The 16,292-nt window shown below is 42.5% G+C and overlaps 1 protein-coding gene across 1 annotated transcript in view; it reads left to right on the top strand.

Moving 5' to 3' along the window:
• The window catches only part of ESYT1 (extended synaptotagmin 1), a 171,577-nt gene that overhangs the window by 80,931 nt on the left and 74,354 nt on the right, over nt 1-16,292 (top strand). Inside the window, exons 5-8 of the mRNA XM_069758408.1 lie at nt 1,845-1,917; nt 2,032-2,121; nt 3,734-3,789; nt 10,606-10,726. Of these exons, the coding sequence (XP_069614509.1) occupies nt 1,845-1,917; nt 2,032-2,121; nt 3,734-3,789; nt 10,606-10,726 (340 nt within the window). The remainder of the gene's footprint in view (nt 1-1,844; nt 1,918-2,031; nt 2,122-3,733; nt 3,790-10,605; nt 10,727-16,292) is intronic.

Genomic DNA, 16,292 nt, shown 5'->3' with positions numbered 1-16,292 from the left:
GGCTCCAGACCGAGTATCAGAGACGGGGAAATGTTCCTGTTGGCTCCCCCCTCTTCTGATCGCATCAGAATGGATGCTTATATGGCAACAGTCTCCCTGCTGGCACATTGTTGAAAACAATCTCTCAGATGTATGTGCTTACCCATTTACAGTGGTCTCCATGCTTAGTCAGTCTTCGCTGTAACTGACCAAGACAACAGAGGTGTTTGTACCTACACTACCTGGACAATGACTGAGGCAGCTCAACTGCCTTAAATAGCCCCTCCAATCCTGGAGGTGGAGATATGAGAATAGCCAGTCCCACCCAGCTCTTGTAGCTGATCCTAAAACCCAGAACTACAACCCGAGCCCATTTAAAAAACCCTCTCAGCACTAATAGTGCTGGAGCCTGTTTTCTGAGCTCATATCAAAGAGCTTAACCACCTCAGTGAAACATTTCCCATCCAGGACCTGTACAGCTGCCATCTTACAATGGTTATATAAATACCTACTTAGAGGAGTGCTGGTATATAGATCTTTATTTACCACTGCAATGTGCCTATAGAAAAGAACATCATGTAGTTGAGTAGCAAGAGAAAACTCTTCCATCCTTGGCGGTCCAGCCTGACCCTCATACCTATTGTGTTGGAGCGTGTGACTTTAAATCCTGGGCAGGACCACACTATAGTCCAAGGATAGATATAGATATATAAAGATCTGCCCCCACCTCCAAAAAAAAACATTTTGTTAATTCAAGATAGATTTTATTGTTTATTGAAGGGGTTGTCGGTGATTGTGACATAAATCCGCAGGAACTCTGTGACTACAAACTCTTGAATTGCGAAAGTGGGCGGTTCATGTGCTGTCTTGTCACTTGTGTGCAAACCATGACCACCTGCTTATATATTGGGGAATTGAGACAGCATGCGCACGGCACACAGTCACAATTCAGTGTTCTATGGTGACGTAGATTGCCTGCAGACTTTTGCTCCACGCCACAAAAACCCACTTAAACCCTTGCTTCCACGGCCAATTTTAATTTGATAGTTTTCATTGACCTAGTATGAGGGCTTGTATTATTTGTGGGACAAGTTGTAGTTTTGAATGACACCATCCATTTTTCTATAAATTGTACTGAAAAATGGTGGTAAAATCCAAATGACATGAAATGCTGGAAACAAATGCAATCCCAACATGTTCATTGTTTTTACACTATTCAGTTGTCACTTTCTAACATTTTCCTTGTGACCAGAGGAGAATTAAATGGATGTGATTAAGGGCATGGCCAAAAGATTCTGTGGTGTGCAATGTGCTCAGCATAAACTGTCCCTCTTCTTTTTTTGGGGGGAGGTATGGGGTTATAAAGCAGTAGACAAAAAAAAACAAACTGAGGTAAATGCAGTCAGTCTCCTGAGGGTTTGTTTTCAGTAGTGAGAGACTGTAACTCTTTACTCAGCTGACTCCTCCTTTTCTAGACTAACCATTTAGAAGCAGCTATGTCCTCCTTATCTGGGCTGCATAATATCTGATTCACTTCCCATTGAGATGCATTGCTAAATAAATTCACAATGTTTATTATTCTGTTTTGTTGAATTTATTTGAGTAAAATAAAGTCAATTCTCCCAATGTATTCCATGGACCAGTGAGTTGACAGAATGGTGAAACAAGCCAAATCCTTCCTGACTCCATCTTTCCATTGCAGTGCTGTATAGAATCAGTTGGTTTTACCATCTTGAGGTTTACCGAATTGGAAGGTGTCCTGTATTGATTAGATGGCAAGAAACCTGGCCCTTTGTTATCCATGCATGTCTTTTTATTGTTGCTTTTCCCTCAATACCACACTGACCTAACTCTACTGTCTACAGTTATGTCGGAAACATCGAAATAGATGTTGAAGTGAAGAAGTATTTCTGTAAAGCTGGAGTTAAGGGGGTGCAGGTGAGTCATGTCATGGTGACAAGACATAGATTTGATGAATTGTAAAGTGACATTTCTGAAATGTTCTAGTCCCCTGTCACCATGTGTGACCGGTTTCTGATGTTTTTTCATTAGTTGCATGGGATGATACGAGTAATCCTAGAGCCATTGATAGGTGATCTTCCAGTCGTCGGAGCTATAACCATATTCTTCATTAAACGACCGGTAAGTTAGCATTAGTTAATTGCTAAGTTAAATACATTCATGGCCATACTGGTGCTGTTATACTCATTAAAACGATACCTGTGGTGCAAAAATACGTTGTGTTTTTTGTGTAATCCGTGTTTGAAGTTTTCCTGTAATAATATTTCCATGCATCGGAGCAGGGCTGTGGTCGGGGTCCTGTAATAATATTTCCATGCATTGGAGCAGGGCTGTGGTCAGGGTCCTGTAATAATATTTCCATGCATCGGAGCAGGGCTGTGGTCGGGGTCCTGTAATAATATTTCCATGTATCGGAGCAGGGCTGTGGTCGGGGTCCTGTAATGATATTTCCATGCATCGGAGCAGGGCTGTGGTCGGGGTCCTGTAATGATATTTCCATGCATCGGAGCAGGGCTGTGGTCGGGGTCCTGTAATGATATTTCCATGCATCGGAGCAGGGCTGTGGTCGGGGTCCTGTAATAATATTTCCATGCATTGGAGCAGGGCTGTGGTCAGGGTCCTGTAATAATATTTCCATGTATCGGAGCAGGGCTGTGGTCGGGGTCCTGTAATGATATTTCCATGCATCGGAGCAGGGCTGTGGTCGGGGTCCTGTAATGATATTTCCATGCATCGGAGCAGGGCTGTGGTCGGGGTCCTGTAATGATATTTCCATGCATCGGAGCAGGGCTGTGGTCGGGGTCCTGTAATGATATTTCCTTGCATTGGAGCAGGGCTGTGGTCGGGATCCTGTAATAATATTTCCATGCATCGGAGCAGGGCTGTGGTCAGGGTCCTTTCTTGGTGCTCTGACCCCCCCTTGTCTTTTTTTTTTTTTTTTTGAATGACCCGACATTTTAAATATCACGCCGATGCCGTAATTTATGTGGTCTCCCCCCAAAACAATTAGGTATGCGCAAAATGCTGCTGTCAGCGGCTGATGCGCAGTCTCAACATCAAGGCATTGATTCGAGTTCTCAATCTGCGCATGCACTTCCCAATGTGTACAGGGGACCATCGAGGGAGATCGCAGAAGAGGGGACATATATTGCCGCTGCTCAGGATATCTTACCAGTGAAGGCAATATCAGAACAGATTTGACCGTTCATGTGCCACTGACAGCACCATTTTGTTGGAGACCAAATATTTTTTTCCGAAGACCACAGAAATTACTTCGTCGACTTGTTATATAAAATAGAAGGGAGGTTACTGACGGATCAGTGCCCTGTCTGTACTTGGCAAAATCCTGCTGACAGGTTCTCGTTAAAGAATCTACACACAATGTAAGTTCCTGAATCTGAAGGTATATATTGTGCATTCTCATGACCATTCAAGGTTTAATTCAAACGTCCTGATTTTTATCTCCCCTGATATCATCGGTCAGGAGGCCTCCATACACATGATGATCCTTTGACCCTGCCATATGGAGGATGTGGCCAACTTTTATGTGTATCCTCAAGAAATACCATTTCTTTTGGTGCATTATGCATCTCACGTGTTGACTGGTGTCAGAAAATAATCAATGTCATTCTTTTCATCTGACTTGTCAGTGGGTTTTTATGTTTATCGGTGTGTGTGTGTGTATGTACAATGTCATAACAAGCCAAGTTTGTTTTTTTTTCTTTTCTGGTAGTTGTTGGACTTAAACTGGACGGGGCTTACAAATTTACTGGACATCCCTGGCTTGAAGTAAGTAGTCCTCTGCTAAGCTCTCAAATATTGCTGTCTCGTACTTCCTTAACCCCTTTACCCCCAAGGGTGGTTTGCACGTTAATGACCGGGCCAATTTTTACAATTCTGACCCCTGTCCCTTTATGAGGTTATAACTCTGGAACGCTTCAACGGATCCCGGTGATTCTGACATTGTTTTCTTGTGACATATTGTACTTCATGATAGTGGTAAAAATTTCTTTGATATTACCTGCGTTTATTTTTGAACAAAACTAAAATTTGGCGAAAATTTTGAAAATGTCGCAATTTTCCAACTTTGAATTTTTATGCAATTAAATCAGAGAGATATGTCACACAAAATACTTAATAAGTAACATTTCCCACATGTCTACTTTACATCGGCACAATTTTGGAACCAACATTTTTTTTTGTCAGGGAGTTATAAGGGTTAAAGGTTGACCAGCAATTTCTCATTTTTACAACACCATTTTTTTTATAGGGACCACATCTCATTTGAAGTCATTTTGAGGGGTCTATATGATAAAAAATAACCAAGTGTGACACCATTCTAAAAACTGCATCCCTCAAGGTGCTCAAAACCACATTCAAGAAGTTTATTAACCCTTCAGGTGTTTCACAGGAATTTTTGGAATGTTTAAAAAAAAAATGAACATGTAATTTTTTTTCACAAAAAATTTAATTCAACTCCAATTTGTTTTATTTTACTAAGGGTAACAGGAGAAATGGACCCCAAAAGTTGTTGTACAATTTGTCCTGAGTACCCCGATATCCCATATGTGGGGGTAAGCCACTGTTTGGGCGCATGGCAGAGCTCGGAAGGGAAGGAGCGCCATTTGACTTTTCAATGTAAAATTGGCTGGAATTGAGATGGGACGCCATGTTGCGTTTAGAGAGCCCCTGATGTGCCTAAACATTGAAACCCCCCACAAGTGACACCATTTTGGAAAGTAGACCCCCTAAGGATCTTATCTAGATGTGTTGTGAGAGCTTTGCACCCCCAAGTGTTTCACTACAGTTTATAACGCTGAGCCGTGAAAATAAAAATAATTTTTTTTTTCCCCACAAAAATTATTCTTTAGCCCCCAGCTTTGTATTTTCCCAAGGGTAACAGGAGAAATTGGACCCCAAAAGTTGTTGTGTAATTTGTCCTGAGTACGCTGATACCCCATATGTTGGGGGTAAAGCCCTGTTTGGGCACACGGGAGAGCTCGGAAGAGAAGGAGCACTGTTTTACTTTTTCAACGCAGAATTGGCTGGAATTGAAATCGGACGCCATGTCGCGTTTGGAGAGCCCCTGATGTGCCTAAACAGTGGAAACCCCCCAATTCTAACTGAAACCCTAATCCAAACACACCCCTAATCCCAACCACACCCCTATCCCCAACCCTAACCACACCCCTAACTCCAACACACCCCTAACCCTAATCCCAACCGCAAATGTAATCCTAACCCTAGCCCCAACCCTAGCCCTAACCCTAATGGGAAAATGGAAATAAATACATTTTTTTTTTAAATTTTATTATTTTTCCCTAACTATGATTGGCAGCTGTCACACAGTAAAAGACGCTTTTTATTGCAAAAAATGTTTTTTTTGCGTTACCACATTTAGAGAGCTGTAATTTTTTCCATATTTTGGTCCACAGAGTCATGTGAGGTCTTGTTTTTTGCGGGACAAGTTGACGTTTTTATTGGTAACATTTTCGGGCACGTGACATTTTTTGATCGCTTTTTATTCCGATTTTTGTGAGGCAGTACGACCAAAAACCAGCTATTCATGAATTTCTTTTGGGGAAAAGAGGGGGGGGGAAGGTTTATACCACTCCACGTTTGGTAAAATGAATAAAGCAGTTTTATTCTTCGGGTCAGTACGATTACAGCGATACCTCATTTATATATTTTTTTTATGTTTTGGCGCTTTTATACGATAAAAACTATTTTATAGAAAAAGAATTATTTTTGTATCGCTTTATTCTGAGGACTATAACTTTTTTATTTTTTCGCTGATGATGCTGTATGGCAGCTCGTTTTTTGCGGGACAAGATGACTTTTTCAGCAGTAACATGGTTATTTATATCTGTGTTTTTGATTGCGTGCTATTCCACTTTTTGTTCGGCGGTATGATAATAAAGCGTTGGTTTTTGCCTCGGTTTTTTTTTTTTTACGGTGTTCACTGAACGGGTTAACTAGTGGGACAGTTTTATAGGTTGGGTTGTTACGGACGCTGCGATACTAAATATGTGTACTTTTTATTGTTTTTTTTTATTTGGATAAAGGAATGTATTTATGGGAACAATATATATATATTTTTTCTTTATTTAGGATTTTTTTTTAAAATTTTTTTTACACATCTAAATATATATATTTTTTTTACTTTATAACATTGCCCCGGGGGAGGGCATCATGTTATTAGGTCAGATCGCGGATCTGACACTTTGCAATGCACTATGTCAGATCAGCGATCTGACGTGGACTGCTCCTGGCTTGTAAGCCACCTCCTTGCTGGACCCGGATGCAGCCCCATGGTCATTTTGGATCCGGGGCCTGCAGGGAGGAGACGCTAGGTACAAGTTGAGCACATCGCCTTGTACCGAGGGTCTCAGGGAAGCCCGCAGGGAGCCCCCTCCCTGCGCGATGCTTCTCTATGCCCCCGGAACGCTGCGATCATGTTTGATAGTCAGATGACACCCGGCCGCGCTCCCCCCATGACGTACTATCCCATCCCTGGAAATTAAGTCCCAGGTCACCTTGATGGGATAGTACGTCATATGGGATTAAGGTGTTAATGTACACTCTGCATCCCATCTTGACTGAAAAAAACAAATGTAGAAATTTTTGCTAATAAAAAATGAAATCACTTGGTCATAATTCTTCAGACTTATTTAAGTCACATTTCTTTGTGATCCTCCTTGAGATGGTTCTACTCCTTCCTTGGAGTCCAGCTGTGTTTAATTAAACTAATAGAACTTGATTTGTAAAGGCACAGACCTGTCTATATACGACCTCACAGCTCACAGTGCATGTCAGACCAAATGAGAATCATGAGGTCAAAGGAACTGGCCAACGAGCTTAGAGACAGAATTGTGGCAAGGCACAGATCTGGTCAAGGTTACAACACAATTTCTGCAGCACTCAAGGTTCAGTGGCCTCCATAATCCTTAAATGGAAGACGTTTGGGACCACCAGAAGTCTTCCTAGACGTGGCCGTCCAGCCAAACTGAGCAATCATGGGAGAAGAGCCTTGGTGAGAGAGGAAAAGAAGAATATAAATAATATAAATAATCTTTATTTTTATATAGCGCTAACATATTCCGCAACGCTTTACAGTTTTTTGCACACATTATCATCACTGTCCCCGATGGGGCTCACAATCTAAATTCCCTATCAGTAGGTCTTTGGAATGTGGGAGGAAACCGGAGTGCCCGGAGGAAACCCATGCAAACACTGGGAGAACATACGAACTTCTTGCAGATGTTGTCCAAGGTGGGATTAGAACCCAGGACTCCAGTGCTGCAAGGCTGCAGTGCTATCCACTGAGCCACCGTGCCACCCCGAGATCACTGTGACTGAGCTCCAGAGATGCAGTAGGGAGATGGGAGAAAGTTCCACAAAGTCAACTATCACTGCAGCACTCCACCAGTCAGGGCTTTATGGCAGAATGGCCCGACGGAATCCTTTCCTCAGTGCAACACATGAAAGCCCGCATATAGTTTGCTAAAAAAAAAAAAAACACATGAAGTACTCCCAGACTATGATAAACAAGATTCTCTGGTCTGATGAGACGAAGATAGACCTTTTTGGTGATAATTTTAAGCGGTATGTGTGGAGAAAACCAGGCACTGCTCATCACCTGCCCAATACAATCCCAACAGTGAAACATGGTGGTGGCAGCATCATGCCATGGGGGTGTTTTTCAACTGCAGGGACAGGATGACTGGTTGCCATTGAAGGAAACGTGCATGCGGCCAAGTACAGAGATATCCTAGATGAAAATCTCTTCCAGTGTGCTCTGGACCTTAGACTTGGCCGAAGGTTCACCTTCCAACAAGACAATTACCCTAAACACACAGCTAAAATAACAAAGGAGTGGCTTCAGGACAACTATGTGACTATTCTTGACTGACCCAGCCAGAACCCTGACCTAAACCCAATTGAGTATAAGGAAGAAGAGGATCCCCAAATCCAGGTGTGAAAAACTTGTTGCATCATTCCCAAGAAGACTCATGGCTGTACTAGCTCAAAAGGGTGCTTCTACTCAATACTGAGGAAAGGGTCTGAATACTTATGATCATGTAATATTTCAGTTTTTCTTTTTTTAATTTGCAAAAATTCCTTCATTTTCGTTTTTTTCAGTCAAGATTCGGTGCAGAGTGTACATTAATGAGAAAATAATGACATTTTTTGAATTTACCAAATGGCTGCAATGAAACAAAGAGTGAAAAATTTACAAGGGTTTGAATACTTTCTGCACCCACTGTACCCATTCTTATCTCCCTTGACATCATCTTTTGAGGAATAGTCAATTTGACTCCATACAGCCTGCTTCTGCTGAAAAAAATAACTGGATTTAAACAGATATTGTATTCTATCTGTAATGGCTATCCACTTGACATACAGTTGTTTCTCATAAAATTAGAATATCATCAAAAAGATCATTTATTTCAGTTCTTCAATACAAAAAGTGAAACTCATATATTTTATAGAGTCATTACAAACAGAGTGATCTATTTCAAGTGTTTATTTCTGTTAATGATTATGGCTTACAGCCAATGGAAACCCAAAATTCATTATCTCAGTAAATTAGAATAATAAAACATCTGCAAAAGCTTCCTAAGCGTTTAAAAAGGTCCCTTAGTTTGTTTCAGTAGGCTCCACAATCATGGGGAAGACTGCTGACTTGACAGATGTCCAGGAGGCAGTCATTTACACACTCCACAAGGAGGGTAAGCCACAAAAGGTCATTACTAAAGAAGCTGGCTGTTCAGAGTGCTGCATCCAAGCATATAAATAGAAAGGTGAGTGGAAGGAAAAAATGTGGTAGAAAAAGGTGCACAAGCAACCAGGATAACCGCAGCCTTGAAACGATTGTTAAGAAAAGGCCATTCAAAAATTTGTGCGAGATTCACAAGGAGTGGACTGCTGCTGGAGTCATTGCTTCAAGAGCCACCACACACAGACATCTCCAGGACATGGGCTACAAGTGTCGCACTCATGACCAATAGACAATGCCAGAAGCGTCTTACCTGGGCCAAGGAGAAAAAGATCTGGACTGTTGCTCAGCGGTCCAAGGTGTTGTTTTCAGATGAAAGTAAATTTTGCATTTCATTTGGAAATCAAGATCCTGAAGTATGGATGTAGAGTGGAGAGGCCACAATCCAAGCTGCTTGAGGTCTAGTGAGAAGTTTCCACAATCAGTAATGGTTTGGGGAGCCATGTCATCTGCTGGTATACGTCCACTGTGTTTTATCCAGACCAAACTCAGCGCAGCCATCTACCTGGAAATTGAAGAGCACTTCATGCTTCCCTCTGCCGACAAGCTTTTTGGAGAAGGAAATTTAATTCTCCAGCAGGACTTGGCACCTGTCCACACTGCCAAAAGTACTAATACCTGGTTTAGAAACAACAGTATCACTGTGCTTGATTGGCCAACAAACTTGCCTGACCTTAACCCCATAGTGAATCTATAGGGTTTTGTCAAGAGGAAGATGAGCAACACCAGACCCAACAATGCAGACGAGCTGAAGGCTGCTATCAAAGCAACCTGGGCTTCCATAACACCTCAGCAGTTCCACAGGCTGATAACCTCCATGTCACGCCGAACTGATGCAGTAATTGATGCAAAAGGAGCCCTGACCAAGTGTTGAGTGCATTTACTGAACATACATTTCAGTAGGCCAACATTTTGGATGTTAAAATCATTTTTTCAAGCTGGTGTTATAAAGTATTCTAATTTACCAAGATAATGACTTTTGGGTTTTCATTGGCTGTAAGCCATAATTATCAACATTAACAATTCTTTGAGCTACCCCGCCACTTCACGGCATTCTCATAATGGGGCAGTCCTAATCTACGTATTTTATTTACGTTGTGCCTTTATGGCCTCCTGAATGTATAAAGAGTATAAAAAAAAAAAATAAAAAAAAAAAAAGGACCACATTACATGCGAACTGTACCTGGAGCATTTTCAGAATCACTCCCTTGGTGCCAGGAAAGGCAAGCGCAGGTAAAGGCTTGCACCAAAGATTGATAGGCTGCTGTGCACACACACAGCAGCCCTGCCCTGCCTCAGGCTCCAGTTAATTGTGCACCTGTGTCTCAGCCTGTCTCACCCTTCATCTTTGGTGCGGGTTTGGCAGTGTGGAAGCCAGATCTGAAATGTCCGCACTGGACCTGATCGGCCTTTACCTGCGCTTGCCTTTCCTGGCACCAAGGGAGTGATTCTGAAAATGCTCCAGGTACAGTTCGCATGTAATGTGGTCCTTTTTTTTTTTTATACTCTTTATACATTCAGGAGGCCATAATGGCACAACGTAAATAAAATACGTAGATTAGGACTGCCCCATTATGAGAATGCCGTGAAGTGGCGGGGTAGCTCAAAGAATTGATCAATTGTTTGCTACATGTCTCATATTTGAAATACAGTTAGAATTTATGTGCAATTGCACTTCAGTTACTGCGTTCTGACCATAAGCAGTGCTGGCTTCTTCCCTTTTTTTTGCTCTACATGTATGCGCCCCTGTCAACTTATTCTGAAAAGTTACTTGAATTGACAGGTCTGCTTTGTGTTTTCAATTACTTTTTCTTTTATATCTTTAGTGTACTATCTGATACAGTTGTTATGGACATCATTTCTGGCTTTCTTGTCTTGCCAAATCGTTTGACCATCCCACTTACCGGTGATCTTCATACAGCAGAACTACGCTCTCCATTGCCTAGGGTAATGTAAATTTTTCCTATATGTAAATAGTAGTTCTTTCTTCTTCCCATCTTGTTCCCAGCTATGAAGACTCATCAGCGGAAGACCGAGGAGCCCGATATGTTATAGTCAACTTGTAGACAAGAGTATCTGTTTGAGAAAAGAGTTTACGTTATCAGATGGTTGCCAGAAATGCAATGATTTACGTGCAGACTTTTGGAATAGCGTGGTCACAAAGATACTGGGAGAAGTGATCAGCATGCTGTCACAAATCATTAGAGCCCCATTAGATTGTGCCTTGGGAAGGCAATATCACTGAGTAGGGTTGGGGGAGACTTCTCACATTTAGGGTATGCTTACATCGGTGTATATAAGGTAGTTGAGATTTTAAGAAAAGTTGGAGAACGTCAGGCGAGACTCATGCGTTTTTTTTCACCTACTATCCATATGACGTGTATGCTTTTACATAGAGTAATTATGTTATTTCTAGCTAGTTTGTTGTTAATAAATCAGTCTGATATACAGGGTGGGCCATTTATATGGTTACACCTGGGTGGGCCATTTATAAAGTTGCATCCAAAATGGCCAACTTCAAAATGGCCGCCATGGTCATCACCCATCTGGAAAAGTTTTTTTTTCCCTCCCATATACTAATGTGCCGCAATCAGGAAGTTGATATCACCAACCATTTCCATTTTATTTAGGTGTGTCCTTATACATGGCCCACCCAGGTGTATCCATATAAATGGCCCACCCTGTAGATAGAAAGAAATGTCATTGAAATATATAATCAGTGCTATGCATGTGTTGTTTTCTGTACTTATATTTAGCTAATAAATAAAGTAAAAATGGCGTGGAGTCCCACTCATTTTTGTTAAGTAGCTGCGGGAAAGCAGACAGCTGAGATTTGGTCTTAATAGCCTAGTAAGGCGGTAATAAACATGGAGTTTCCCAAGCTATTGTAATGTGAACAGACATCAAGCCCAGAGAAAAGTCCATTATTTGTACAAAGCACTCCACGACCCTCTTTTACCCATTTATTACCTTTAACAAATCAAATATTTCAAAGGGGTCCACCGTAAATCCAACTAATGTCCCTTGATGATCTCCAACTCTGCTACATCCAGATGGTGTGTTGAGCGTTGACATGAGTAATGCAACCGCTCAGCACGCCAGCCGGAAGACACTGACAGTAGTGTGAGAACGTGCCTGGAGTGACGAGCGGTGACTTTTATAAGGTTACCGCAGTTCATGCGCCATTTCTGGGGGCAGCTGAGGGCTGGTGTTATTAGCCTGGGAGGGGGCTAATATCCCTGATCCCTTCTCAGCTTATTTACCGTATATCAGCCCGCAGCTGTCTTCTTAGCCTTTGCTGGTTATTATAGAATAGGGGGGGCCCCACACTGTTTTTTTTTGCGTCCCCCCTTTTTAATGAACAGTAAAAGCTAAGTAGATAACTGTGAGACAATATTAATAACCTGGGATGCACCATGTCTATCGTCCCTTCCCAGACTATTAAGATCAGCTCTCAACCTTCTGCTTTCCCTAAATACAAGTTCAGAAAACTATACATGCCCATCACTGATTACCGTATATATCTCACTGACCTCTTTCCATCTATATATCCATTATACAAGATGGTGGCCCGATTCTAACGCATCGGGTATTCTAGAATATGCATGTCCACGTAGTATATTGCCCAGCGACATAGTATATTGCCCAGCGATGTAGTATATTGCCCAGCCACGTAGTATATTGCCCGGCCACGTAGTATGTTGCCCAGTCACGTAGTATATTGCTCAGCCACATAGTATATAGCAGAGCCACGTAGTATATTGCCCAGTCACGTAGTATATTGCCCAGCCACATAGTATATAGCAGAGCCACGTAGTACGGTATATTGCCCAGCCACGTAGTATATTGCCCAGCCACGTAGTATATTGCCCAGTCACGTAGTATGTTGCCCAGTCACGTAGTATATTGCCCAGTCACGTAATATATTGCCCAGCCACGTAGTATATTGCCCAGCACAGAGCCACGTAGTATAGAGACTTAAAAAAAAAAAAAACATATACTCACCTTCCGAAGGCCCATTGAAGTCCTGCTATACTCACCATCCGCCGCCTTTCCCGCTCCTCGCCACGCCCCCGGGACCACTCCATTGCAAGCGGCAGCTTCCGGTCCCAGGGCTGGTGTGAGCAGGACCTATGATGATGTCGCGGTCACATGACCGTGACGTCACGGCAGGTCCTTGTCGCACACCAGCCCTGGGACCGGAAGCTGCCGCTTGCAATGGAGCGGTCCCGAGAGCGTGGCCAGGAGCGGGAAAGGCGGCGGAGGGTGAGTATAGCAGGTTTTTTTGTTTTTTTTTATTATTTTTAACATGACATATTTTTACTATTGATGCTGCATAGGCAGCATCAATAGTAAATAGTTGGGGACACACAGGGTCAATAGCAGCGGTAACGGAGTGCGTTACACCACAGGCCGTTACCGCTGCCATTAACCCTGTATGAGCGGAGAGTGGAGGGGATTACGGAGCGGGCGCCGGACAGTGAGTGCAGGGGAGTAGGGGAGGGACTAATCGGACTGTGGCCGTCGCTGATTGGTCGCGGCAGCCATGACAGGCAGCTGCCAAGACCAATCAGCGAATGAATAACCGTGACAGAAGGACAGACAGACAAACGGAAGTGACCCTTAGACAATTATATAGTAGATTCTGACGGGTCACTCTGTGAATTTATTGTACTCGGCTGATGAAATGTCAGGTTTCCTATGGGATCGCTACTTAAAAATTGCACAGCACACACACATGGTCTGTGTGCCGTGCGTTTTTCCTCGCACTTACTGACTTGCATTGGTGAGTGTCAGCCGTTCTACACAGCATGCTACATTTGTGTAATTCTGCACTTTCAGATGTGTGCAATGTGCCTTATCTTTATATGGGCCTTAATGTAATGCAATAACCGTTGCTAATTGTAGGCTACATACGGTAGTTTATATTACTGTTTACGATGTCTAATTCTGTGTGCAATGGTGACATGACTGAGTTACCGTATATACTGGAGTATAAGCCGACCCGAATATAAGCCGACCCCCCACCTAATTTTGCCACAAAAAACTGGGAAAACTTAATGACTCGAGTATAAGCTGAGGGTGGAAAATGCAGCAGCTACCGGTAAATTTCAAAAATAAAAATAGATACCAATAAAAGTAAAATTAATTGAGACATCAGTAGGTTAAGTGTTTTTGAATATCCATATTGAATCAGGAGCCCCATATAATGCTCCATAAAGTTTGATGGGCCCCATTGGATGCTCCATATTAAAATATGCCCCATATAATGCTGCACAAATGTTGATTACGGCCCCATAAGATGCTCCATACAGATAACTGCCCCATATAATGCTGCACATGGCCCCATACAGATATTTGCCCCCATATCATGCTGCACATGGTCCCATATAATGCTGCACATGACCCCATACAGATGCTCCATATAGATATTTGCCCCATATAATTCTGCACATGGCCACATAAGATGCCGCATACAGATATTTGCCCCCATATCATGCTGCACATGGCCACATAAGATGCCCCATACAGATATTTGCCCCCATATCATGCTGCACATGGCCCCATACAGATGCCCCATACAGATATTTGCCCCCATATCATGCTGCACATGGTCACATAAGATGCTCCATACAGATATTTGCTCCATATGCTGTTGCTGCGATTAAAAAAATTACATACTCACCTCTCAGGCCCCCGGCACTTGCTATAGTCACCTGCTCCCCGTTCCACCTCTGACCGCCACTGTGTCTTCCCCATCCTCTGCACCGACGATCAGGAAGAGGGCGGTGCGCACACTAATTGTGTCACCGCGCCCTCTGACCTGAGCGTCACTGCAGAAGACACAGCTGCGCCGACGGTGGAACGAGGAGCAGGTGAATATTGCGCACTGCCCCCGTCATACTCACCTGTTCCTGGCGCCGTCGCTGCACGTCTGTTTCCCGGCGCCGCATTTTCTTCCTGTAGTGAGCAGTCAACGTTACCGCTCATTACAGTAATGAATATGCGGCTCCACCCCTATGGGAGGTGGAGCTGCATATTCATTACTGTAATGAGCGGTACCATGTGACCGCTCACTACAGGAAGAAGCTGCAGTGTCGGGGAAGCCAGGGACCTGCAGGGACCGCGCCAGGAGCAGGTGAGTATAATTAGACAGCCCCCGCTCTCCCTAACCTGCCGACCCCTGGGTATGACTCGAGTATAACCCGAGAGGGGGACTTACAGCCCAAAAAAGTGGGCTGAAAATCTCGGCTTATACTCAAGTATATACGGTAATTCTCTTCCTGTATGTTTGTACCGTTTTATTATGAAGTATCCTTCAAGATAACAAGTTTTACAAAACAAGGGGTTGGCTTGTTGTGACAACACCTTAAATGTTGATTTTCTACAGAATTGCATTGCTATTACCGGTAATTTCCTATGCACCCATCTGGGCACCTGTGACATGACCGTGGGTCGCTGTAGGGTTGCTATGCCAGCTTGGGGTCTGTTGCAGACCTCCATGCTTGTAATTATGGAGCTCACTTGAAATTCTACCTGTGGCTGGGCTTCAAAGGAGACCGTAATGTTTACTATATGCAGCAAATCTTTTGTATTGCTGTATATAGCACAAGCTATATGATCGCAGGTTCAAGTCCCCTAAGGGGACTAACAAGAACAGAAAAAAAATAAAAAAAAAGTTTTTAAAAAGTATGGAAAAAAACCCACAATTTTCAAACCATCCTTTTTTCCCCATTAAAAATAAAGATAGTAAAAAAAAAAAAAATACAGGTGGCATTGTAAAGTTCAGACTAGTCCGATCTATCAAAATTTCAAAATAATTAACCTGAATGGTAAACCCCAATTTTTTTTTTTTGGGTGCTGCAATACCTCAAGAAATGCGGTAATAAGCAATCAAAACTTCATATATATATCCCAAAATGGTAAAACTAAAAATGTAGTCTCACCCCACAAAAAGTAAGCCCTCACAGAGCTCCGGAGACTGAAAAATTGAAACGTTACTGGTCTCAAAAAAATAAACAAAACCCAAACCACTTTTTTTTTTTTTTTTTACCATTAAAATAATAAGACAAAATTTGTAGAAACTGTTAACTTTTTGGTATCGCCGTAAACTTGCTGATGAGAATCATATTGCAAGGTCTTTTGTACCACAAAATTTACACCGTAAAAGAAGTTCCCTAAAAATGTCAGAATTTCCCAATTTTTCCCCACATGGAATTTTTTTCACGTTTTCCAGTACATTATGTGGTAAACAGAATTTTGTCTTTCAACATTCCAAAAAAATAAGCCCTCATACAGTACACACCAAAAGTTTGGACACACCTTCTCATGTAAAGATTATCCTGTATTTTCATGACTATGAACATTTGTTCAGATTGGCCTACCGCCTCATTGCATTAACCTAACTATCCCTGTGTGGCCCATTCAAAAAAAAAAAACCATAATCAGGTTCCTCGCATCATGTTCTCATACACTTTATGCAGTTAATAGCCCTTTGTGTCTTTACTGCTAC

The sequence above is a fragment of the Ranitomeya imitator genome, chromosome 3 (genome assembly GCF_032444005.1).
Source record: "Ranitomeya imitator isolate aRanImi1 chromosome 3, aRanImi1.pri, whole genome shotgun sequence".
NCBI classification, from domain to species: Eukaryota; Metazoa; Chordata; class Amphibia; order Anura; family Dendrobatidae; genus Ranitomeya; species Ranitomeya imitator.
Note: the sequence above shows the minus strand (reverse complement) of the source record. Positions and strands in the feature narration are given on the sequence as shown.